The following is a 25,071-nucleotide window of genomic DNA, read 5'->3' as shown; positions in this document are numbered from 1 at the left end:
TAGTACGAGGCTACTAGGGAGGCGTTAGTGGTTCGCTTACACGGGACAAAAATAGTCATTTTGAAAAATCGGTCAACCACAACTAATATCGAGTCAAAACGTCGCAAGGTCCTGGGAAGGCCCATGACGAAATCCATAGAGACGTGCTCCCATGGCCGCTCAGGGATGGGTAATGGAGTATAGAGACCGCTATTCTGACGTTGACCCTTGGACACTTGACACACCCGGCAACCCTGGACAAACTTGACAACATCTTTACGCATTTTAGGCCAAAAGTAGCGTTCATTTAATAGTGCGAACGTCTTATCATGTCCAAAATGCCCTGCTAGTCCCCCTTCGTGTAATTCAGAGATCAATTGCAACCTAAGAGAGAATGCCGACACACATAACTTATTACCTCGAAAGAGGTAACCGTGATCTATAGTGAACCGTGGATCTGCTGTGCTGGTGGAGGAGAGGCACCCTTTTCAGACCTGGTGAAAATCAGGGTTCGTCGGGTACAACTCCTTGCACTGTTCAAACCCAATCACGTGCATTGACATAGTCATTAAAAGACTATTCTTCTTGCTGAGTGCGTCTGCTACCTTGTTGAGAGTACCCGATTGATGATGAATCGTAAAAGTGTACTCTTGCAAGAAGCTGACCCACTTGGCGTGCCTCACACTCAACTTCTTTTGACTGTTTAAATACTTCAACGCCTCATGATCCGTGTACAAGATGAACTTCTTATAAATGAGATAGTGCTTCCAGTAACGAAGGGCTTGTACAATGACATAAAACTCAACATCATAAGTGGAATATTGGCGTCTTGTCTGAGTCAGTTTTTCACTAAAGAACGCAATAGGCCTGCGGTTCTGACTCAGGACAGCGCCAATCCCCACTTTAGAGGTGTCACATTCCACTTAAAAAACAACGCTAAAATCAGGAAGTGCTAGAACGGGGGCACTAATCATTTTCTCTTTGATGAGCGTGAAAGCTTTGCCCGCTGCCGAGATCCACTGGAAACTAGCACTCTTTAGACATTCCGTGATAGGGGCCATGAGGGTGCCAAAATTCCTAACAAAACAATGGTAGAAGGTGGCCAACCCATGGAAACTATAGATCTCTCCTATAGTCCGCGGGGTAGGCCAGTCTACAATCACTCAAACTTTGGCGGGATCAGCCTTCACTCCATCAGACGACACTATAAAACCCAAAAACACCACGCTTGACGTCATGAACTCACACTTTTTGGCATTCGCATAGAGTTTCTCTTTCCTCAAAATCTCTAAGACTTGATGCAAATGACTCAAATGATCAGACAAAGAGGATCTGTAAACCAAGATGTCATCAAAATAAACAACGAAAATCGTCCGATGCAAGGACGCAACACTTGGGTCATCATACTCATGAAAGTACTTGGAGCATTCGATAACCCGAAGGGCATGACTAACCACTCGTACGACCATCACGTGTCTTAATGCCGTTGGTACCCGCTTTTTAAATCGATTTTCGAAAAAATGGAGGCACCAACCAGCATATCAAACATGTCATCCAACCGAGGAATGGGGAAACGGTATTTGACAATGATGCGATTGATTGCCCTACTATCGACACACATGCACATGGACCCATCTTTCTTGGGAGTGAGAAGGGTGGGTACTGCACAAGGGCTACCACTCTCACGAATGAACCCCTTTTGCAGTAGCTCTTGGACTTGTCTCAACAATTCAGCATGCTCTGACGGGTTCATGCGATACACAAGTAGGTTTGGTAGATGCGATCCGGGGACAAAATATATGGCATGCTGCACCACTCTCATCGAAGGTAGGCCATCGGGAAGGTCGTCTGGCATGATATCACGAAACTCCTCGATAAGGGGCACGATTTCCGCGAGAACGGGCAAAGACGTACTCATAGTCGGTTTGGCTACCAGGGCATAGCAATAACCGTCCTCCCTGTAGTGACTCAAGAAAGTCTGGTAGGATAGGCCCGCGAGCCGGGGAACTCGCTCAGACTTATCCACAGTGGGAAAACCGGTCTCCTTGATAGGGAGGAGGATTATTTTATGCCCGAGTATGTGTTCCTACGGCCATCGTGAATAGTCTTACGATCAAACTGCCAGGGACGTCCCAAGAGAATATGACAGGCACTCATAGGGGCCACATCACACCACACTTCATCGTGGTAATGCTCTCCCATAGAGAATGTGAACTTCATTTCCCCTTTTGAACCACGCCATTTTGTATGGTTGAGTTAGTTTTTTCATTTTCAAATTCAGGGTGGACACAACGTTTTCAAAAACCATGTTTTCACAAGCTCCAGTGTCAATGATGACATCACACGCATGACCCTTACAATTGCACTTGGTTCTAAAGATATTATTTTCAGAGTTATCAGAAGATTCTTAGGTAGGTGGGAAGCTCGCTTCCCAGAAACTCGCTTCGGAAGCGCGATACTCCTCGCTTCCGAAACTTCATGGGAATCTCGATTCCCCCATGCTTCTTCTATGCTTCTCACACACATGGTCTATGCTTCCTATATGCTTTTCTCACGTTTCTTTTTTTTCATGTATTTTCTCTCACGCTTTTATTCACTTTCCATGTACTTTCTTTAAATTAGTAACCATCTTTGTTAGATTTTAACAAAAATTTAATTCTTTTACTGAAAAATCATGAAATATAAGAATGATCAATTTTATTTTAGTTTTTATTTGTTTCTTGTTCGATTCCTATTCAATTACCATATTGCTTCATTTTTTTTTAATATTTTGCTTTTAAATTGATACTTCGCTTCCCGCTTCCTATAAATTTTAAAATGCTTCGCTTCTCGCTTCCGCTTCCCGTATCGTTTCACGCTTCCTAGTTTGGCAACCTTGGTTATTTCACAACCATTTTGTGGGGGCCGACTCTCGGGGTACGGTTAGGACATGACGAATAGACAATAAATTCTCGACGTTACCATCAAACTCTACGACTTCTCCTTCATGCTCCCCCTCAACCGAGGACTCGCCCTCACTCTCACTATCTGACAATGACTCGACCACGGGTTCTATGAAATGGGTGTTCTTGGTCATGGTGGGGCACTTTGAGGCCACGTATCCTAACTCTTGACACCTAAAGCAACGGATGGTAGACTCACTAGGTTTGGACTTGGACCGGGTATGGTAGGCTGGTCTGGACTGGTCGGGCTTATTGGGATCTACTCTTGGGGTAAACTTTGAGTCTTCCTTCCTTGGGAAGCTTGCTCCCCTGTTTGGGAAACTCGACTTAGGTCGATTGGACTGATCACTCCGGGAAACCCTATAATCCTGCCTCCTCTTCAATTTCTCCTCCACATTCATGGCATAACTGCTGGTCTGATCCAATGACTCTACTGGACGCAACTAAAATCGTCAGAAATAGCAAGACGGAGACCAAAGATATACCTCGTGACCTGTTGTCGGGCGGTCTCCTCGATCTGCACTCACAGGGATAGGCGGTGGAACTTAACGGTGTACTCCGTTACGGTGTTAAAATATGATGTATATTTATATATATATATCTATATATATCGATTACGACACATATACATATATATGGTATATATATGTCTACGTGTCTATCTATATATATAAATATATATATATATATATATATATATATATATATATATATATATATATATATATATATATATATATATATATATATATATATATATATTTTGTAAAACCCCACAGGGGTATTTCTGTCATTTCACCTATACACGCATATCCTTGATATGCTTTTTCTTTTCTTTCTTTTTTCCTTTATTCTTTTTCCTTTTTTGTATTTTTTACTTTTTCTTTTTTACATTTGAGAGGGGTCCACATAGAGTCGTTGGACCCCTCCAACGGTCATAAATATGACCGTTGGAGGGGCTCCAACGACTCTATGGGAGCCCCTCCTTGGGTCCCTTGCTGTGTATAAATAAGGGGCTCAGCCCCATGTATTCCTTAAGCTTCTTTTGAAGCATTCTATGAAGTGAGATATATTTTTTATCTTCTTTTTGTGCTTGACCACTTTTGTGGTTTATTTTGCCCTTTAGTGGCATCTTGTGTATGTGCGTGCTTCCGTGCTTTCGCTTGGAGACGTTGCTCTTTTCATTTGGCACTTCATTACATGGTATCAAAGCCTTGGCTAAGAAGGCTTCATTGGATCCTCCATTGACAAATAATACCTCTCCTCTCTCTTGTCTTATAAATTTTTCTTCTAATGGCCAACAAAGATGCAAAAATCGATCTCTCATTCAAATTGGATGGGACCAATTATCGCATGTGGGCGGCCGCTATGGAGAATAATCTCAAAGGTAAAAGGCTTTGGGGTTATGTATGTGGAACCATTCCGGAACCACAACTTAAGTTAACTAAATTTGAAGGAGGTGAAGAAAAAGCCTTGAATGAAAAAGAAAAAGAAAAGGCTATTCTTGATTACTCTTCTAAAATGGAAGATTGGGAAAGTGAACATGCTAAAATCTTAGCATGGTTCATGAATAACGTCGAATTGAAGATTTGTGCAAATCTTGCTAAATTCAAGAAGGCTAATGAAGCATGGTTTTTCATGAAAGGTATGTACACTCAAAGAGACCTTGCTAGGCATTTTTTTCTTCAAGAAAAGGTAAGAGCTACCAAGCAAGGTGATATGAGCATTAGGGACTACTATAGTGCCCTATCCTCTTTATGGGATGAACTTGTCCTTCTCGAACCGCAATGGGAAGGAAGTGCTATTGCTATGAGACAAGAGCAAATGGAAAAAGAGAGGTTCTTTCAATTTATTCATGGGCTTCGTCCCGAATTTGAACAACTTAGAGGATCTCTACTTCATAGAGCCTCTACTCCTCTAAGCGATATTTTGGCCGATTTATGTCAAGAAGAAACCCGTTTGGCTTTGAAAAGGGATGTTGATGAAGTACATGCCGTGTCTAGACCCGGCAACAATGTAAGATCATATAAACCACCACATTTTTGGAAGAATAATGGTGGAGGAAGGAAAATCATTTGTCATAATTGTAATGAACCGGGCCATATTCGTCCCGATTGCCCTAAATTCAAGAAGAAGGTAGCTTCCGTGGGAGAAACTCCTCCAATCATCAATGAAGATTCAAAGAAGGATGGTGATATAAAGGATTCCATCGCTCATCTAACCGAAACTCTCCAACAATTTATGAAGATGAACACCTCTACATCATCATCCTCACCTTCCACTTCCGGTGCCGCCATTTCTTCATTCCCAGGTATGTCTTCTTGGATTCTTGATTCGGGTGCCTCTTTCCATATGACTCCAAATGCATCACTTTTGTCAAAACCAAGTCTCAATAAGTTTAAATCATATGTATCCACCGTCGATGGAACTTCTTTAAATGTTGAGGGTATTGGAAACCTTGAGAAAATTTATGACCAAAACAAAGAATTTTTTGTTCCCAAAATCCGAATCATCCCAAAACTTAATCTAAATCTTTTCTCCGTCTCTCAAATCACCGATTTTGAGTGTAATGTCTCCTTTTCACCAACCCATTGCTATGTGCAGGATCTCCGGTCCGGGAAGCGGATTGGGCAAGGCCATAGAAGAGGGGACCTTTACTATATGGATTTTTTGTCTTTGCCATCCAAATCATTTTGTAATCATGTTCAATCCAAAGATATTGAGACTTGGCATAAGAGACTTGGGCACCCTAGTATTTCCAAATTGTACCTTTTTCCATTTTTGGAAAAATTTTGTAATACAAATACATTTACATGCAATGATTGTATTCTTGGGAAAATTCACTCTCTTCCATATTCTCATAGCAATTTTGTGTCAAAAAGGCCTTTTGAACTTGTGCATTCCGATGTATGGGGACCGACACCCGTTATGTCCAAAGGAGGCTTCTCTTACTATGTTTTTTTTATTGATGATTTTACTAGATACACATGGGTTTATATTATCAAGAATAAATCTGATGTCTTCACTAATTTTAAAGAGTTTCACGCTCTTGTTCAAAATCAATTCCAACACAATATAGCCATTTTTAGATCCGACTCAGGAGGAGAATACATGTCTAAAGACTTCCAAAATTATTTTAAAACAAATGGAATTTTGCACCAAAGATCTTGTCCTAAAACTCGGCAACAAAATGGTCTTGCAGAAAGGAAACATAGGCATTTAATTGAAACCACAAGAACTCTTCTTGTGTCTAAATGTGTTTCTAAAAACTTTTGGGCCGAAGCTCTTCTTACCGCAACATATCTTGTGAATCGTATGCCCTCTTCCTCTTTGAAAAATGTTTCGCCCTTTGAAAAATTATTTAAAATTACTCCCGATTTTAATAGATTAAGAATCTTTGGATGCAAATGTTTCCTACTTAGTTTAGGACAAGATAAGTTGTCACCTAAAGCTATTGAATGTGTGTTCATTGGCTATGGTGAGAATAAAAAAGGCTATAGATGTTTTGATATTCGAAACAATAAATTATATGTGTCGAGAAATGTAAACTTTATTGAAGAACAAAATGGTTTCGATATCCACACATCTAAGGAAGACATCGATTATTCTTTTCTATTTGACTTAGCTCCTAGAATTGAGTCTCCTGAGGCTATTTCTTGTGATACTAGTTGTGATGGAATTTCACATTATAATGATATACAACAACATGATAATACCTCCCAAAATGAAAACCTTAATGATATAAATGTCTATACCCGACGGATAGGAAATGAACATCAACCTGCTATTGACAGATACTCTCAAGACTTCTCTTTAGAAGAATCTACTGGCAACAATCTACTTAGGAGATCTTCTCGTACCAGTAGGCCACCACAAAAGTTTGTGTCCTATGAATCTTTTTCTCCGAATTATAGGGCCTGTCTTATGTTAATACATTCGTATCACGAACCTACATCTTTTAAGGAAGCTAAAGATCACCCACATTGGATTGAAGCCATGAAAATCAAACTAGAGGCTCTTAACAAGGCCCAAACCTGGAGCATTATTCCTCAACCTTTAGGGAAGAAGGCAATTGGGTGTAGATGGGTATATAAAGTCAAAACTAAATGTGATGGGTCTCTTGAAAGATACAAAGCTCGTTTGGTATCAAAAGGCTATGCCCAAGAATATGGGATTGATTATGAAGAAACTTTTGCTCCCGTGGCCAGAATGACTAGTGTACGAACCTTAATTGCTTTAGCATCCATCAAACAATGGCCTATATACCAACTTGATGTTAAAAATGCTTTCTTAAATGGAACTTTATGTGAAGAAGTTCTTATGGATCCTCCGCCGGGTCTTGAAATTGGGAAAGGCAATATTCTAAAATTAAACAAAGCTCTTTATGGGTTAAAACAAGCGCCAAAAGCGTGGTATGATCTTTTTAGCAAAGTAGTTCTTGATAATGGTTTCTCCTCATGTTACACTGATACTGCTTTGTTTGTTAAATCCTCTAATGAATACATAACCATTTTGTTATTATATGTTGATGATATGATTATCACAGGTAATGATAAGAAAGGTATTGATCTTATTAAAAATATTCTTAAGAAAAATTTTGATATGTCTGATCTGGGTTTTTTGAGGTATTTCTTAGGAATTGAAGTTGCATACTCCCCCAAGGGGTATGTCCTATCTCAGATGAAGCTTGCCTCTGATATTATTGCTAGGTCTGGGCTAACAGATGACAAAAGGGTGGAGACTCCAGAAGTGATCAATGCCAAGATGAGAGCCAATGATGGCACTCCTTTAGCAGATCCCACGCCTTATCGTCAATTGATTGGATCATTAACATATTTATCTATTACCAGGCCTGACATTTCCCATGCAGTTCATAGTGCAAGCCAATTTCAGACTGCTCCTACCACCACTCACATGGCAGCAATAATGAGGATTATCAGATATCTAAAAGATTCCATAACTAAGGGAGTATTCTTATCCTCTTCTTCACCTCTTACTTTACTTGCGTATACTGACTCTGATTGGGGGGGTAACCCCGATGATCGTATTTCTACCACAGGTTATTGTGTGTTTCTTGGGGAGTCACTTATCTCCTGGAGGTGTAAAAAGCAGCGTAAAGTTTCTCTCTCATCTACTGAAGCCGAATATCGTGCGATGGCCACTACCACAACTGAGATTATATGGTTAAGAAGCTTACTTGAAGATATGGGTGTCTCATTCTCAACTCCCTCAAAGCTATGCTGTGACAACAAGAGCTTCATTTATATCGCTAGCAATCACACTTTTCACGAACGAACGAAGCATATTGAGATGGACTGTCATTATGTTCGAGATGAGTTCCTACGTGGCACCATTCAACTCCCATATGTTCCTACCGAATATCAATTGGTGGACTTCTTCACCAAAGCCTTGCCTTCGCCTCGCTTCTTTTTCCTCCTTAGCAAACTCTCGGTGATTTCACCGTGTGTTTGAGGGGGGGGGGGTGTTAAAATACGATGTATATTTATATATATATATATCTATATATATCGATTAAGACACATATACATATATATGATATATATATGTCTACGTGTCTATCTATATATATAAATATATATATATATTTTGTAAAACCCCACAGGGGTATTTCTGTCATTTCACCTGTACACGCATATCCTTGATATGCTTTTTCTTTTCTTTCTTTTTTCCTTTATTCTTTTTCCTTTTTTGTATTTTTTACTTTTTCTTTTTTACATTTGAGAGGGGTCCACATAGAGTCGTTGGACCCCTCCAACGGTCATAAATATGACCGTTGGAGGGCCTCCAACGACTCTATGGGAGCCCCTCCTTGGGTGTCTTGCTGTGTATAAATAAGGGGCTCAACCCCATGTATTCCTTAAGCTTCTTTTGAAGCATTCTATGAAGTGAGATATATTTTTTATCTTCTTTTTGTGCTTGACCACTTTTGTGGTTTATTTTGCCTTTAGTGGCATCTTGTGTATGTGCGTGCTTCCGTGCTTTCGCTTGGAGACGTTGCTCTTTTCATTTGGCACTTCATTACATACGGTACGGGTGCCTTGACACAGGGTCAGATACTCCTTGTAAGCTCTCTCGGCATGGTCCGATGGCACAAACTTGGATTTCATCAGTCTGCATCTCCTCCATGTCTGCACACACTCTTACCCCTATCCCTCCATCGATCTTTGTAGTTCAACCCACCAGGTCTGCACGAGGCCCCTCAATCGAGTGGACGCTAGAGAGACGCGATGATGCTCAACTATAGAGTGGTAGTAAAAGAAGAATTACACGGACATAGGCCCAATCGAAAAACTGCTCTGCGTCGAATCGTCCCGCGAACTCTAGCAGGTCTAGCTTCACCCCGTAGGTGGAGGGGTGCTCCGACATTCTTTGCTGACGAGGTTCCACCATTCCTACAGGGTACTCATTCCAGAAGACTTCATCGTCCATCATGGCAACGTCATCATCATCACGTTACTGCTCGACTAGAGGTTGGTGCTGACGTATTCCATGTCCCTGTGGTCGACGCTCAAGTCGCGTTTCCCCCTGTGGAAACTGCATAGTCGCTGTTGGAAGTTGTCGCAGTCTGACCCGCGCTTGGGTTGGAGCCGCTTGTTGCCGGCGCTGAGGCACTGGTATAGTAGGGGGTCCCGTAAATGGGGGAAGGACTGGTCGCCTAACTGGTTCCGGATTGGTAGGAGTGGGGTAGGATGAGTTCGGGTTAGGGGTTGCGTTATGGTAGAAGTATTGGGTTGGATATGGGACATGGTTTTGGATCGGGGACGGGATTGTGGATTGGGTTGGGTTCGGGTTTTGGTACTGGTACTGGGTATTGTTTGGGAAATATTAGGATGTCTCACTCGATTGAATCTGGATCGGGTCTAAACCTAAGCTATTCGTCGGACCCAGAATTGGATAGGCAGGATCATGGATCGAGTTGTGGGGAGCAAAGGCCTGGTTAGAACTCGATCACTGATCCATAACATGATGGATCTGGTTTTGACCCGGCTCAAAATCAAACTGGGGCTCCGTCCGGGTCCGATGCAAGACTGGGTCGGTATTGGATCGCACATTAGGGTCAAAATTATTGGGTTGGGTCAGATTCGGGATAACCCGCGAACCGGACCCCACTGGGTAGGCCAGGTGATGGGGCTCAAGGCTTAGACCCGCTCTCTGGGACCCAAAGGGTGGTCCCCGAGACCCGGGTCTGGGCCCTGCTACTATTGGCTCCGGGCCGGACCCTGTCGGGTTCAAACCGATCCACAAGGGGCCACCTTCTCCGGCTCGCGGGTGGGCTGTGACTAAACCCCCACGAGCGAGTTTCGGGAGGGGTGACAGCTCGGCCTCGTTGCGGACCACCGTAGTCGCGCTCGCAGCCTGGCCCAGGTCTGGCCTGCGGCACCTTCACCGCGGCCCGAGCACACGATGGGAGGCCCCTCAACGACCCCTGGTTCGGTAGGAAAACACCGCCCGCCTGATTCACAACTGCTACAGGGACAGGATTCAGGAGCGATACCGTTTGCGGGATGGTCGCACAACCGACATCCCTATGCAAACCCATCTCGACGCCTCCAGTTGCACGACAGTCGGCTGGACTGGTTCGATCGCCCTTGCACCCACAAAAACAGCATCGTCGCTCAACCCGACACTCATTTTCAGCGTGAACGTTGCGTGCGACTCCACCGTCGACTCGAGGACCACGATCCGACTTTCGATTCCATCCAAACGTTTTGACATTCTGGCTACATCCTTGCTTACACGTAGCATCTTTTTCTCGATCTTCGTCATCATGTCGATCATCCGCATCATGGGATCCTCGTTGCCGGTGTCCGATCTCTCTCGTTCCTTCCCGCTCGTAGGATCATCCCTCGCTTCTTGCGCCATGTCGTCGATCAAGGAGAAGGGGATGTGCTTTGATACCACTTTAATGCAGCGATAGATCAACGTTCTTAAGTGTTTACAAAAAAAAATAAAAAATTACAATGAATAATGAAGAAAGGAACACAGGAAATGGAAATAGCGGCTGGGCAGAAAGTCAAAAAAATGAAAGGCTGCTGTGGAACTGAACATGACAGAGGAAAACTCAGAAAAAAAATAAATCACTCTTCTCTACCCTACGTAACCCTAAGGTCGGGTATTTATAGACTGCATAATGGATCTGGATCTCGGGTCCAGTCCTTGGACCTGAGATTAAATTGATGCCGCTGACGTGCTGGATCACCCATGTGTTGGAACGCTGTCGACATGCACACTTCAGACCTTCGCTCGCCTGAAATAGGTACGCAGGGGCACGTCCCTGAATCGAGGTACCGTGCTCGAGGTCGGATCCATCACCTGGGTCCGATCGTCCATCCCATTGGGGCCGGGATCCCGTGCCAATCTTGGGTCGCTTGGTAGAGGTCTGGTCTGGTCCCGCTTTGCATCAGAACATCAATATTATACTTTTGTTGGGTAAGTGTCATGCCTTCAATAGTTATGTCAACTTCTACTCCAAGAAAATATCGTAGTTTACCAAAGTCTTTCATCTTGAACCTGTGGTTCAGTTCTTTGACCTGCTCAATATGTTCATTAGAGTTACCTGTAATGATTATGTCATCTACATATATCAATAACAAGGTAACTGTGTCTTTATATTTGAATATGAAAAGAGAGTGATCAAGAAGAGATCGACTAAAACCATATTTCTCTATTTCAAGAGAAAAACTGTCAAACCAAGATCGAGAGGCTTGCTTCAAACCATATATAGCTCTCTTTAATCAATACACATATTCTTTGGAGTTCCCTTCTGCAAACCCAGTGGGCTGTTCCATGTACACTTCCTCCTTCAGAGTTTCATGTAGGAATGCATTTTTTACATCCAGTTGACTGATAATCCACTGATGCTCAATAGCCAATGATAGTATGATTCGAATAGTGCCCATTTTCACAACCGGACTGAAGGTCTCATCATAATCTTGTCCTTGCTCCTGGGTGAATCCCTTGGCAACCAGTCGAGCCTTATATCGCTCAATAGTACCGGCCAACTTATACTTTATTTTATACACCCACTTGGACCCAACCACATTTCGATCATGTGGTATGGGAACAATCTCCCAAGTGCCACATTCATGAAGAGCCTCAATTTCTTCATTCATAGCTTCAATCCATCGCTTAGAATTTGTTGCTTGATAGAAAGTTGTGGGATGATCTTCCTCACCTAAAGAGGTTAAGAAGAGTTGAAAGTCCATAGTGAAATTCTCATAACTTACCCATCTATCAATAGGATGTCGGGGTCGAGTAGATCTTCTGGGAGCAGAGGATGGAACAAAAGCAGAAGAAGAATTCATCTCCTGATTAGAATTAGGAAGAATCCCCTTCTCACGTCGAGAGTAAACAATGCCTTTATACCTTTCGGGAGACAAGAGTGGATCTGAAATGACATTTTTCTGAGTCCTCTATACAACAGAGGACATGTTTCCCTCATCTCTTTGATTACATTCTGAAGGACAAACATCATCAACACTAGAGAAGAGATAAGAGTTCAACCAGGAGTGATAAACTTCAATTTCAGGAAGGGTGTTAACATTGTGATCAAAATTCAATTCATCAAATACAACATTCCTGAATATTTTGATACGCTTGCTCACGGGATCATAGCATCTGTACTCTTTATAATCATCAGCATACCCCACAAATCTGCACTTCAAGGCCTTATCCTGAAACTTGTGTCGCATTAAACTGTCAACATGAACATAACATACACACCCGAATACTCGCAAATCATGATAATTTGGATGAACACCATGTAAGGAAAGGTAGGGTGATTTGTTTTCCAGGATATTCATGGGCAATCGGTTTATGATATGAACGACTGAATGAAAAGCCTCTGCCCAGAAGGTAACTGGAAGGTTACTATCATGTATCATGCTCATGACACTTTTGACAATATGACAATGCTTTTGTTTAGTAATCCCATTCTGTTGAGGTGTATGAGGGCAAGATACCTGCCTACATATTCCATTTGTCTGGAGAAATTTAATACAGTCATTTGAGGAGAATTCACCCCCTCCATCACATTGAAAATAAAGGATATTATCAGAGAATTGATTTTGAACAAAAGAATGAAAATTCTGAAATAACTTGAATGTTTCAGATTTACATTTCATTAAAGAAAATCCATGTATACCGAGAATAGCTATCAACAAAAATGAGATAATATCTGATGCCAGACATGGAGGAAACTGAAGTCGGACCCCAGACATCAGAACAAATAATTTCAAATGGCTTTGAAGCTCTTTTATTAATAGAATGAAATGGAAGAACATGACTCTTACATTGAAGACAACTAGAACATTTCTTATCATCGACATTTAAATTTAGACTTGACTTGGGAATAAGACTACTTGAAACAAGCTTTTCAATAAAACAACTACTACAATGACCCTGACGACCATGCCAAAAATTCGGCTTATTACACTCAGAAAGACTAAAAACACTTTCAGAAGGAACTGAAGAAGATGATGATGTGAGCTTCAAGGTGGAATGATTCTCTTGGAACACATACATATTTTTTTGTCGTTTTCCTTCAGCGAACGTTTTCTCGTGTGAAGGTCCTTGACATGAACAAAAAAAAAAGTAAACTCAACTAAAGCATTGATGTCATCTACAAGCTTAGAGACAAACAATATTTTTCTTGATATTTAGAGCATAAATGACATTTGAAAGAGCAAGGGAAGAAGTAGACATAGGAATGACAAAGTTTTCAATGTGAGAAATACGATGGTGAGACCCATCTCCAATGACTACTATTTTTACCAGCATAAGGAATACGAGTTAGGAGCTTACCAGCATCACCATTGACATGAGTGGCTGCATCAAAATCGACATACCAAGTGCCTTGATCATTTTGTTTTAAGTTCAATTCAGCTAGAGCAGATAGTAACAACTCCTTGACTTCGTCACTGTTCTTCAATTGATCTGACCCCTTTCTTGTCTCTGGTTTGCCTCTATTTTGAGGATTAAACCAACAATTTGCTTTGATGTACCCCCTTTTATTGCATAGAAAACAGGTGGGTATTGATCTTTGCCTCTGCCCATTGGGAGGAATATTAGGTACAGGTAATATTCCATGACTTCCTTGTCCATTTCTTTCTTGACTCCCTCTTTCCCGAAAATCATATCTACCACGTCCTCGCCCATAGGCAACTCTTGTGACAAGAACATTGTGTGCTTCAACTTGAGGATGAGTATCTTCAGAAAATCCCTTTAAGGTCATCTCATACTGTAAAAGCCTGACACAAAGATCTTCAAATATAGGTAAATCTGACAAACACAATAATAAAGTAACCATTATATGATAATCCGATCCCAGCCCACTCAAAGTTTGCTGTACTATATCTTTGTTACTAACTGCGCATCCCATGATGGTCAACTGATCTGTAATGGTCTTCATTTTGTTCAAGTACTCTATGATAGTCATGGAGTCCTTTCTCTAGATGTCCAGAAAGGTCTTGACTTCTTATGAATGGTATGATTTGTCGCTTCCAAGTTAGAAAATTGGAATTGTTCAGTTTCTCAGACTCGAGTTGACTAAGAAAGTTTGAGGAAAGATCAGACTGAGAGTGAGGAAATGAGTCCATATTCTATCGAAACAAAAAATAAGAAGGGATAAGAAATAAAAAAATGACTTTACGACAAAGACCCAATTGCTGTTGAATTTTAATGAAATTCAGAACAAAAACTTAATATCAGAGAATTCTGCTGCCACCGTCCTTTTTTTTTTTACTATTGGTATGATAAACCTGAGGCAGAAAACCAGAACTATGTAGTAAGAATCTGTTCTGAATTAAAATTCAATAAAAAAGGCACGATACTTTGAAATTAACGTGTTTGGTTTCAGAATATGAGAGAATATAAACAAGCATTACAAAACAGAGAAGAGTATAGAGAATGATTAACTAATGTGATATTAGTTAATCAGGACAGATCTGGGATCACTTCCAGATCTGAATCTGATGTGCCGTCAACGTGTAAAAGCATTTGACATGATCCTATTCAAGCTTTGGAATCACGCAAAGATCAAATGATTTAAATCCGATCTTGCATGATTATTTGTGCTGTTAATATATAAGATCCCGTGCAACAATAAGACAATATGGAAACGTGAACATTAATATGACAATATGGAAAAGGATTTGCTTGATTAAATAGGTTTTGAAAAGAAGGATATTAGGCAAACAGAGAAACAAAAATATGGTAATGTGAATAAAGCCAAGTTTTTGGAAGAAAAATACGTTGGATTATGTAAGGAGGAACACGTTATTTTGGATGATTTGATTTGAAGACAAGAAAAATGATTTGAAGACGAAGAACGAAGAAGCTTTACCGGATGAAGGAAGAAATCAATAAGAGTAATCAGAAAAAAAAATAAGAAGAAAGAAGATCTTGGAGATGAAGAAGCTTTACCAGATGTTCATAAGAAGATCACGATCCTTAAGTTTGGATCTGAGGCTCTAATACCATGATAGAAATCGTGGTTCCTTCTCTCATACACGAGCAAACACCAAATGGGAGAGAGACGAGAGAACTGCAGAATTCCCAATTGGGGCTGCGGTATTGGCTTTCCATTAGCTATATCCTGTTACAATTACTAGGGTACAAAAATACCCATTACACAATAAGTGAAATTTACAACATGCCATTAATGAGCATGTGCTTAAATATGAAACTAAATAAACTTGGATTGGGTTTGGATAAGATCCAAACCCAGTCGTGAATGATGACTTGACTTCTTTTCAAATAAATAGTATTAAAAGTTTAACACAAAAATAATGTACAACTCTCCATTGTGAACTGTAATGGATCTGGATCTGAATCCAGATATGGACCAGTAATCATGTCTTAACAGCCTCCCTCAAGTTGTATGTGTTTTTAACCATTTGACAACTTCGCCTTCAAATACCAAGATCTCTGCTTTATGAGCCACTTTCTAAACAAATCAGCTTGTTTGATGTTCTGTATGATAAATCTCCCTTCAAGCTCTTGATCTTCAGGATCTGGATCCAGATATGGACCAGAGATCACGTCTCAACAGATGTTATTCTATTGTTTAAATGACTCATGCATATATGTGGTTTTGCTAAAGATGTACAAATATATTAGTTTCTTGGGTTATGCTGAAAACATGATGCTAGCTTGCATGACATGTTTGACTTGATTCTGATAATGGCTTTGATCAGTTCATTTTTTTTAAATCTCCTGCGGCTTGCATATGTCAGTCTGTCCCTACAATTGATGCACAAGAAGATTTATGTGATGCATGATGGATCTCATCTAGCAAATTCCACTAAAAGGGCCACAATTATGGAAGTTGTCAGGTATTTTCTTTGTGATGCTGGACATGGAGGAGCAGATTTACCCTTTCTTGTGCTTGGATAGTGGCAGTTTCATGGTTTTATATTGATTGAGATACTAAGTTTCACTGAATGGTGAAGGTGATTGTTGGCAGTGTAATTACAGTTTTGCCAGTTATCTTCTTTCAGAAATTTAGTCTTGCTAGTCATCCACATGTTGCTGTTAAGATAAGCTGAGCCTTCTCTCATTCTCTGGTAATAGTTAGTATCAGGTAAAAGATATCATGATCAGACATGATGGTTATGAAGTAAATATGGCAGGTCCATTATGATTTGTAAAATGTGTTGTGGCCGACCTTACATGGGTTTCCAAGGCCCTCGATTGTAAGGTTATACCGGGAGAAAGTGTAGCTACACAACATAGAGTCTTAATTTTAGATCTTAGAATTAGACAATGCCGCAAAAGGGATAGACATAGGATAGATCCTAGAATTAAGTGGTGGGCACTGAAAGGAGCTAAACAAGGAATGTTTGTAGAGCAGGTAGTTAAGGAAGTTGATTGGTGTCTCGAAAAGGATTCAGAATCAATGTGGAATAAGATAGCGGGTGGCATGAGAAAAATGGCTAAGGAGGTATTGCGTGAGTCTAAAGGCGGTGCACCACTAGGTAAGGATACATCATGGTGGAACGAGGATGTCAAATTAGCTATTAAGGTTAAAAGAGAGTGTTATAGAAATCTAAGTAAGAGTCGTGATAATGAGAATTTGGAGAAGTATATGATAGCAAAGAAGGAAGCTAAAAAAGTAGTTCGAAACGCGAGAGCTAAGGTATATAAGGAGGTTTATGACAAGTTGGATACCGAAGAAGGCGAGAAGGATATTTATAGGCTTGCAAAGATGAGAGATAGGAAATCGAGGGATTTGTGTATGGTTAGATGTATCAAAGATGAAACACAAAGGGTTTTAGTCAAAGATGAGGAGATTAAGGAGAGATGGAAAGATTATTTTGATAAGCTATTTAATGATAGTCATGCTCAAGATCTTGGAGACTTCTCCATTCCTTTTCATGAGATAAATCGTGACTTCATGCACAAGATTCAAAAGAAAGAAATTGCAGAGGCTTTGAAGAAAATGAAATCAAGAAGGGCAGTTGGCCCAAATGGTATACCTATCGAGGCTTGGAAATGCTTGGGAGAGAAAGATTTAGAATGGTTGACAAATCTTTTTAACTCGATTTGGCGAACAAATAAGATGCCTAATGAGTGGAGGAAAAGTACTTTGGTGCCTTTATATAAGAATAAGGGTGATATACAAGATTGCACAAACTATCGTGGTATAAAACTCATGAGTCATACTATGAAACTTTGGGAGAGGGTGATTGAGTCTAGGTTGAGGAAGGTTGTCATGATATCGGAGAATCAATTTGGTTTTATGCCTGAAAGATCAACTATGGAAGCTATACATCTTCTTAGACAACTTATTGAAAGATATAGAGAGAGGAACAAAGATTTGCATATGGTTTTTATTGATTTAGAGAAGGCATACGATAGAGTACCTAGGGACGTTCTTTGGTGAACAATGATGAAGAAAGGTGTTTCTCTCAAGTACATTAGTATAATTAAAGATATGTATGAAGGAGTAGTAACCAATGTCCGCACTTGTGGAGGGGTGACAACCAATTTTCCGATAACGGTTGGGTTACATCAAGTATCTGCTTTAAGCCCTTTCCTATTTGCGATAGTGATCGATGAGCTTACGAGATCAATTCAAGAAAATGTACCGTGATGTATGTTGTTTGCTGATGATATTGTTTTGATTGATGAGTCTAGAGATGGAGTTAATGCTAAGTTAGAATTATGGAGACAAACATTGGAAGCTAGAGGTTTTAAGTTAAGTAAGAGTAAGACTGAATATATGGAATGTCGGTTTAGTAAGCAACGAAGTAGTGATGGGAGTGTAGTGAAGCTTGATGAGCAAGAAATACCGGTGAATGATTATTTCAAATATTTGGGATCCATCATTCAAAAGTATGGAGAAATTGATGGAGATGTAAATCACAGGATAAAGGTTGGGTGGATGAAATGGAAAAGTGCAACTGGAGTGCTGTGCGATCGTAGAATGCCATTGCGGTTGAAGGGAAAGTTTTATAGGACGACTATTAGACCCGCTTTACTATATGGTACGGAATGTTGGGCTGCCAAGAGACATCATATTCAAAAAATGAGTGTAGCTGAGATGCGGATGCTTAGATGGATGTGTGGAAATACAATAAAAGATAAGATTCAGAACGAGGAGATACGTAAGAAGGTAGGTGTTGCACCCATTGAAAATAAGATGCGAGAGAATCGTTTACGGTGGTTTGGACATATTCGGCGAAGGCCTAATGATGCTCCAGTTAGAAGGTTGGAGAAATGGGAAAATATATTAGTTAAAAGAGGTCGGGGTAGGCCTATGAAGACTTGGATGGAGATGATAGGAAAGGATATGAATGCTTTGAACCTCACCGAGGACATGGCATTGGATAGAAATGATTGGAGGAAAAGGATTCATGTGGAAGACCCAAAATGAATTTCTTTTTTGGTTCATATCGCTGACCCCAATTGTTTTGGGATGAAGGCGTAGTTGTTGTTGTTGTTGTTGTTGTTGTTCTGTTTTCCATTAAATTACTAAAGAATTACGGTCTACATGTATAGGGTTGACATTGTTCTTGGTCCGTATTTTGCAGTATCAATGTTGGCCGTTTTGGTACATTTTTAGGTAGCCTTAGGCTCATTTTTTGTAGGAAGGCTGGTCCCTTGTGTTATTCTGGAAGAAAGGGTGTTTGAGGCAGTGTTCTGAAGTGATGAAGTGATTGTTAAAGGTGGGTAATGGAGCATCTTGATTTCTTGGAGGGGAGACGTGTAGGATCCTTGGTTTTTGTTATCTAAGCATTTAAAGATGTGAATATGGAGGTTTTGTCAAGGTTGTTGGACAGGCATTTCACTGGTTTGGAAACTAATGTGTGTGTATGATATGCTATCAGATATTGGCAACCAATCTTTTCATTTCATTGATGGGAGCAATTCTATCACATGCTGGTGTAGAGTGACAGAAACATGGTTTATCCATCCTCTTCTGGATTTTAGCTTATTGGGTATAGTTTATGTGCTGCGTAGATTACCAACTGGTTATCTTTCACATTTTATAATCTCTGTTTGAATTCTTGAAATAATATTTGAAAGATGCTAAATCAGATGTTAAGTACTTAATTTTCCATTATACTTGCAGGACTTTTTTAATTCATAGGGTTCTTGGGTGATAGCCATTTATGCTATAACTAAACAGTGAGATGTTGATTACCATCAGATTTTGTTGACTATCATTTGAATGCTAGCTAATATGTTGTTTTTCGTAGATTTTCTATAATATGGTTGTAAATGAACAAGAAACTTCCCTTCCTCTCATTGGCTTCTTGTGGCAATATGTTACAGTTTGTGATGTGGTTGTGCATGAGAGGACTGACTTATCGAGGTAATGCTCGAGTCGAAGAACACACTAGGGACCCGCTTGAGTGCAAGCACGAGTGGGTAATAGCCCAGTAGTGGGTATATCGACTAGAACCTCCTACGAAAGAGTCCTAATGACTAACCAACAAATGCAACGGAAATAGGATACAACTATAGGCCCTAAGTGGGGTGTCTAAATGCTGATATGAGGTTTAGGACATCGGCCCGCATTTGCTGTTGTTTGAAATAATTGTTTCTGTTGCTCCAATGAGGAAGTTCCACAAGGCGTGGATTGGGGCCTCCTAAAAAATGTTGTGGATCTGGATCTCGGATCAAAATAAAAACTACCCAGATACCCCCATAGACCCTCTAGTACCACAAAGTGATCTTAACAGATACTAGACCTATCCGGATCTGTAGAATCCGGTCCTACAAAATAACAATAAAGTAAAAATACAAACGCATTTTTTTGTAGTTCAAAAAATTCACAAAATTGGAACCAAATTACAAGAGGGATTTTCTGAGATATACATGACAATTCTCAGAAAATTATTGCATGTGAAATGGCTAAAATACCCTTGGATTCCGAATTGGCCCGAGTGGATCAAATTTGATTAGGGTATGTTTGGGCATGTATCCTAGATCAAATTTTTAGTTTTGGATCCTCCACCTTCTCCTCACATGTGGCACAAATTTCGATGCTCCTGCATCAGTTTGCCATCTATACCATTCAGGGATTTTTTTCATATATTTTTACAAGGATTATTTGAACGATCATCTTATGGTCTTCCAAAAGATGCTTATGTTCTTTTTCTCCTCCTCCTTCCTCTTCTTCAATCTTGTGTGCCTTGTGTTAATAACTAATGAAGAACGACCATGTGATGCCTGCTGACCAGGAGTCAGATGGGCAATGTTTTCTTTTTCCTTCTATCTTATTGAAAAATGATAAAAGGTTTACTGATAGATTTTCTTTTGTCCTACAAACCATTGTATTTTCTTCATGAAGTTGCAGTTTGTTCATTCTTGCTCACCTTTAAGATTTGCTATTTTTCTTTTAGAATCAACAATAACTTGACTTTTTTGTTTTAAAAATGCAGGGAACACTGTTCACTGTGTAAAATAGGGTTTCCCTGTGCAATGTTTTCTTTTACCTTCTATCTTATTGAAAAGTGATAAAAGTTTACTGATAGATTTTCTTTTGTTCTACAAACCATTGTATTTTCTTCATGAAGATGTAGTTTGTTCATTCCTTCTGTCCTTTAAGATTTGATATATTCTTTTAGTGTGGGGAACACTGTTCATGGTGTAAAATGGATTTCCCTCCGTTTCTCTTCCAAGTTTTTGTCTTATTTATCAAGTATTGCTAGCTTAGAAGAGAATCTTTTTTCCCAGTCACTTTTAATCATGCTATATGTGTTTCAAACTTCACTTTATAATCATGGTGCTAGATTCGAAGATGTGGAGAAATGGCCCGTAAATTGCGCTTTTTTAGAGATCAGATGACCAAAGCTGAGCTATCACCATCGGGAAAGACTCTTACTGGTTCTGATATTGACATGGATGACTTAGAGGTGATTTGGATTTTTTTTTAAAGAATAATGCTGATATCATTTTGTTGATGTATGTGAGGTTTGTTAATAATTTTTCATTTGCAGAAAAAACTTAGTGAACTTGAAGCAGAACTTGTTGAAATGAATGCAAACAGTGAGAAGTTGCTGCGAACTTATAATGAGCTTATTGAATATAAGCTTGTGATGCAAAAGGTACACATTCTTCTTCTTGATTTAGACCAATTGAACACAGAATCACCAGATGGCATATAGATTTGTGTCTATTTTGTTTTCTCTTTCCTTCTATTGGTTTTAGTCTTGTAGCATTCATTGGTAGTTGAAAGGATGATTAGGATCTTCTAAAGATATTATTCATGAACTTTGGGGTTTAGAGTTTACGAAGTGATTAAGTGTATCCCAGGAAATGTGATTAATAAAGTGAATTTGTTTGACTGAAAAATGCTTCCTGAAGAAATATTAGTGCAAAGTAAGCTATACATGGACAGCAAAGAGGAAAGGGACTAAGATTGTATGTTTGCTTCAATAAGGCCGGGTCTATGCAGACAATGAAGTTTGAGGAACTTCTTCAAATGTAACCTTGTTGGCAATCCTGTGATTTTGGTCACTAGAATTTGTCCCAAAAGTGCTACCAATTGCTGGCCCTTGAACTTTGATTATCTTGTGCAACAAACAGGTCCTCTGTGGGCTGGACATATGACTCTGCTTCCTTCTCATCTTCTGTGTTATTCTTGGGCGGTATTCATCATTTGGGACATCTGATCTAATTTGTTTATTTGAGTTTCGATTTCTTTTGAGATGCTAGAACACATGAAAAAAGTACGTGAAGTGCTTGTTTCATTTTAAACTCACAACTTCAAGTTTGATTGTCTTACTATATAATTAGTCTCCTAAAATAATAGTATTTTGGTCTTGAAGCGGATTTAAGATTATACTTTTAAGCTATGTCACATGGGTGCGGGTGTGGCACAATTTCAAAAAATTCGGACACGGGGACTCAACTATATATATATTAAAAAAAATATATATTTTAAATATATATAATTATATATATATAACAATAAATTAACACATAAAGATTGTAAATTTTAAAGCAAAAAAAAAAACAATTCTTAACAACACAAAATTACCAAAATATAACACATAAAGAAGCTTGTGAGTGTGATAAACAACAAAACTTATCATAAATTTGCCTCATCATCTGAATTTGAGGGAAAAACAGTCACCAACCAGTGCTGCTAAAGAATCAATTCTCCCAGTAGAAAACTTGCCAAACTCACTATTTACAACCTTAAACATGTGATGATCATTAAAAAGTCTTCCCAAACATGTCATTCTATTTTTTGATATCTCAGGATCTTCATTTGGAGAAACACGACCAACACCTGCTGTCAACCATTTTTTTGCATAGTATTTTGGATTGAGCTAGTGTGCCATGCAATGCAAAGGTGTATTGCTTTTATCCCATCTTATCACTAAAATTGAATGTATATGATTGTAAAATTCTGAATCATCAAGTGAAATATCTTTCTTCTTATGTTTAAAAATGATACTTTGAACTTTTTCAATCATATTGTCCCACATTTTATAAATTCTATGATGCATGGGTACATCTCTGTCAACTTCTCTCAACATTTTCCAAATAGGCTTTGTAAATTCAACAAAATATGTAATTTTATCCCACCAAAAATCATCACAGATGCATTTTTTGATAGTTTGAGCCTTGACATCATCTTCAGTACGATAAAAATTCCAATCTTGATCAGCCACCATCATCAATGCATTCTTGAGTTGCTTAATTCTTTTCATCATAACAATGAGAGAAACAAAACGAGTTTCAACAACTTTCAATAACTTGAGATCAGAATGCCTATTAAATATAGAAAGGGCATGATGATGGTTTACAACAAAATTTCTAATATTTCGAACATCATGCTCTATTTTCTCAATCCATAAGCACATTCCATGTGCATGTGCATCATCTTTTGATGGATTGCATATACTCTTAAGTGCCAAATTTAAACTGTGTGCTACACAAGGAGTCCAAAAAATATGTGAATATGTATCTTCACTTGCCAAATTCATTCCTATACGACTGCAAACTGGAGCATTGTCAGTAATGATTTGCACCACACTTTCTTCACCCACTTCTTTTATCACTTCGACAAATAATCTCTTTAAATATTCAAATATTTATACTCTTCAGATGCATCAACAGTCTTAAAAAAGATTGGCCCATTAAGTGAGTAAGCAATGAAGTTTATCAGTGGTCGCCTTTGTATATCAGTCCACCCATCAGAAACAATCGACACTCCATGTCGTTTTCATGCAATTTTTTGGGTCTCTAACAAGTCTTCAATTCTATTTTTTTCCTCTGCAAGAATGAATGTTCTTAGTTTTTTTGAACTAAGAGGCACATAACCACTCAAATTACAATTAGCCAAAGATGTAATCGTATTTTTCCAGTATGGACTTCTAGCTACATTAAAAGGAATTGAGCTTGAGTAAAAGAATCGACCAATCTTTTTATCAATTTCTGCTCTTGCCATGTTTTTGAATGACGCTTGTATTGTTTTATTGCTTTCCATCTTTCTTTTCTTTAAAAGCTCTTCTTGTAAATCACTAGCAATAGGAAAAGACAGATTAATCGAATCATTTCTGATCTCTGCAATTTTCTTCTTTTCAGCTTCCTCTTGTTCTTTCTTTAATTGCTTTAACATGTCTTTGTCAACCCCAGAATGTGCCCTAATTCCTTGACCACGAATATGCAAAAGATGTGCTTTCACACGCGTATAAGAACCTGTGCTTACATAGATTACAATGAAACTGCACATTCCCACCACCACCACCACCAACTTTTATCCCTTTTGTCACAAACCTCCAAAGTGGTTGAGAATTTTCTAATTCAGGGTTAGAACTTGAACCAAATGTATTGACACTACCGCTAGAACTTGCCATTATATCTGAAGTGAAAACTCAAAAGAAAATAAGTAAATAAAATAGAATCTTCTAATTCAAGCCCCTGCTCAACCTTGCCGAGCCCCTCTTCTGCGAGCAGAGGGTGCAGGGAGGGGGGGGTGTCGAAAAATAAGAACGAGGCAGGGGCAGAGCCCACTGCCTCGTTATTTTTTCTGGTAGGGGTGTCCGACAGGTGTAAGAAGGAGGAGTGGGGGAATGAGGGGGCTCGGCTCGGCCTGTCAGCCGAGTCCCCTCCTTCCCCCACTCCTCCTTCTTACACCTGACGAACAAAATGGAAACGAGGAGGGGCCGAGCCCCTCCTCGTTTCCCTTCTGTCCGACGGGGTAAGGCTCGACCTGTCAATCGAGCCCCCTCCTTCCCCCACTCCTCTCAGACCAATGGGAAACGAGGACTGGCCGAGCCCCTCTTCTGTGAATCGGAGGCATAGGGACCCCTCTTCTGCGAGCACAGGGTATAGGGAAGGGGGGGGGGGCTGCCAAAAAATGAGAACGAGGTAGGGGCGGAGCACCCTGCCTCATTTTTTTTTCCGGCAAGGGGCGGAGGCAAGGGGCTCCGCCACCTGCCGGAAAATGAGGAAGGGGGCGCCCCCTGCCGGACGAAGAGGAGAGAGTGGGAATGTGGAGCATACCTGTTGACGGAGGAAAGGGGGAGACGGTGGCTGGCGTCGCCTGCGGCTACGATCGTCGGAGTGGATCGCCGGCATGAGGAAGCTGCAGGGGATGGGGGAGGCAAAATCGACAGGGTATGCCCCTCCCCCTGTCGTAAACCCCTTTTAGGGTTCAAAAGAA

The 25,071-nt window shown here is 39.9% G+C and overlaps 1 protein-coding gene across 1 annotated transcript in view; it reads left to right on the top strand.

Annotated features, from left to right (window-relative positions):
* Positions 1–25,071, top strand: part of LOC149832977 (V-type proton ATPase subunit a2-like) — a 127,427-nt gene that overhangs the window by 8,649 nt on the left and 93,707 nt on the right. The window contains exons 3-4 of the mRNA XM_090014817.1: positions 21,185–21,307; positions 21,392–21,499. Of these exons, the coding sequence (XP_089870943.1) occupies positions 21,185–21,307; positions 21,392–21,499 (231 nt within the window). The remainder of the gene's footprint in view (positions 1–21,184; positions 21,308–21,391; positions 21,500–25,071) is intronic.

The sequence above is a fragment of the Nuphar pumila genome, chromosome 7, assembly GCF_984573655.1.
Source record: "Nuphar pumila chromosome 7, dmNupPumi1.hap1.1, whole genome shotgun sequence".
Taxonomy (NCBI): Eukaryota; Viridiplantae; Streptophyta; class Magnoliopsida; order Nymphaeales; family Nymphaeaceae; genus Nuphar; species Nuphar pumila.
The sequence above is the reverse complement of the archived record's forward strand: the minus strand, read 5'-3'. Positions and strand labels throughout refer to the sequence as shown.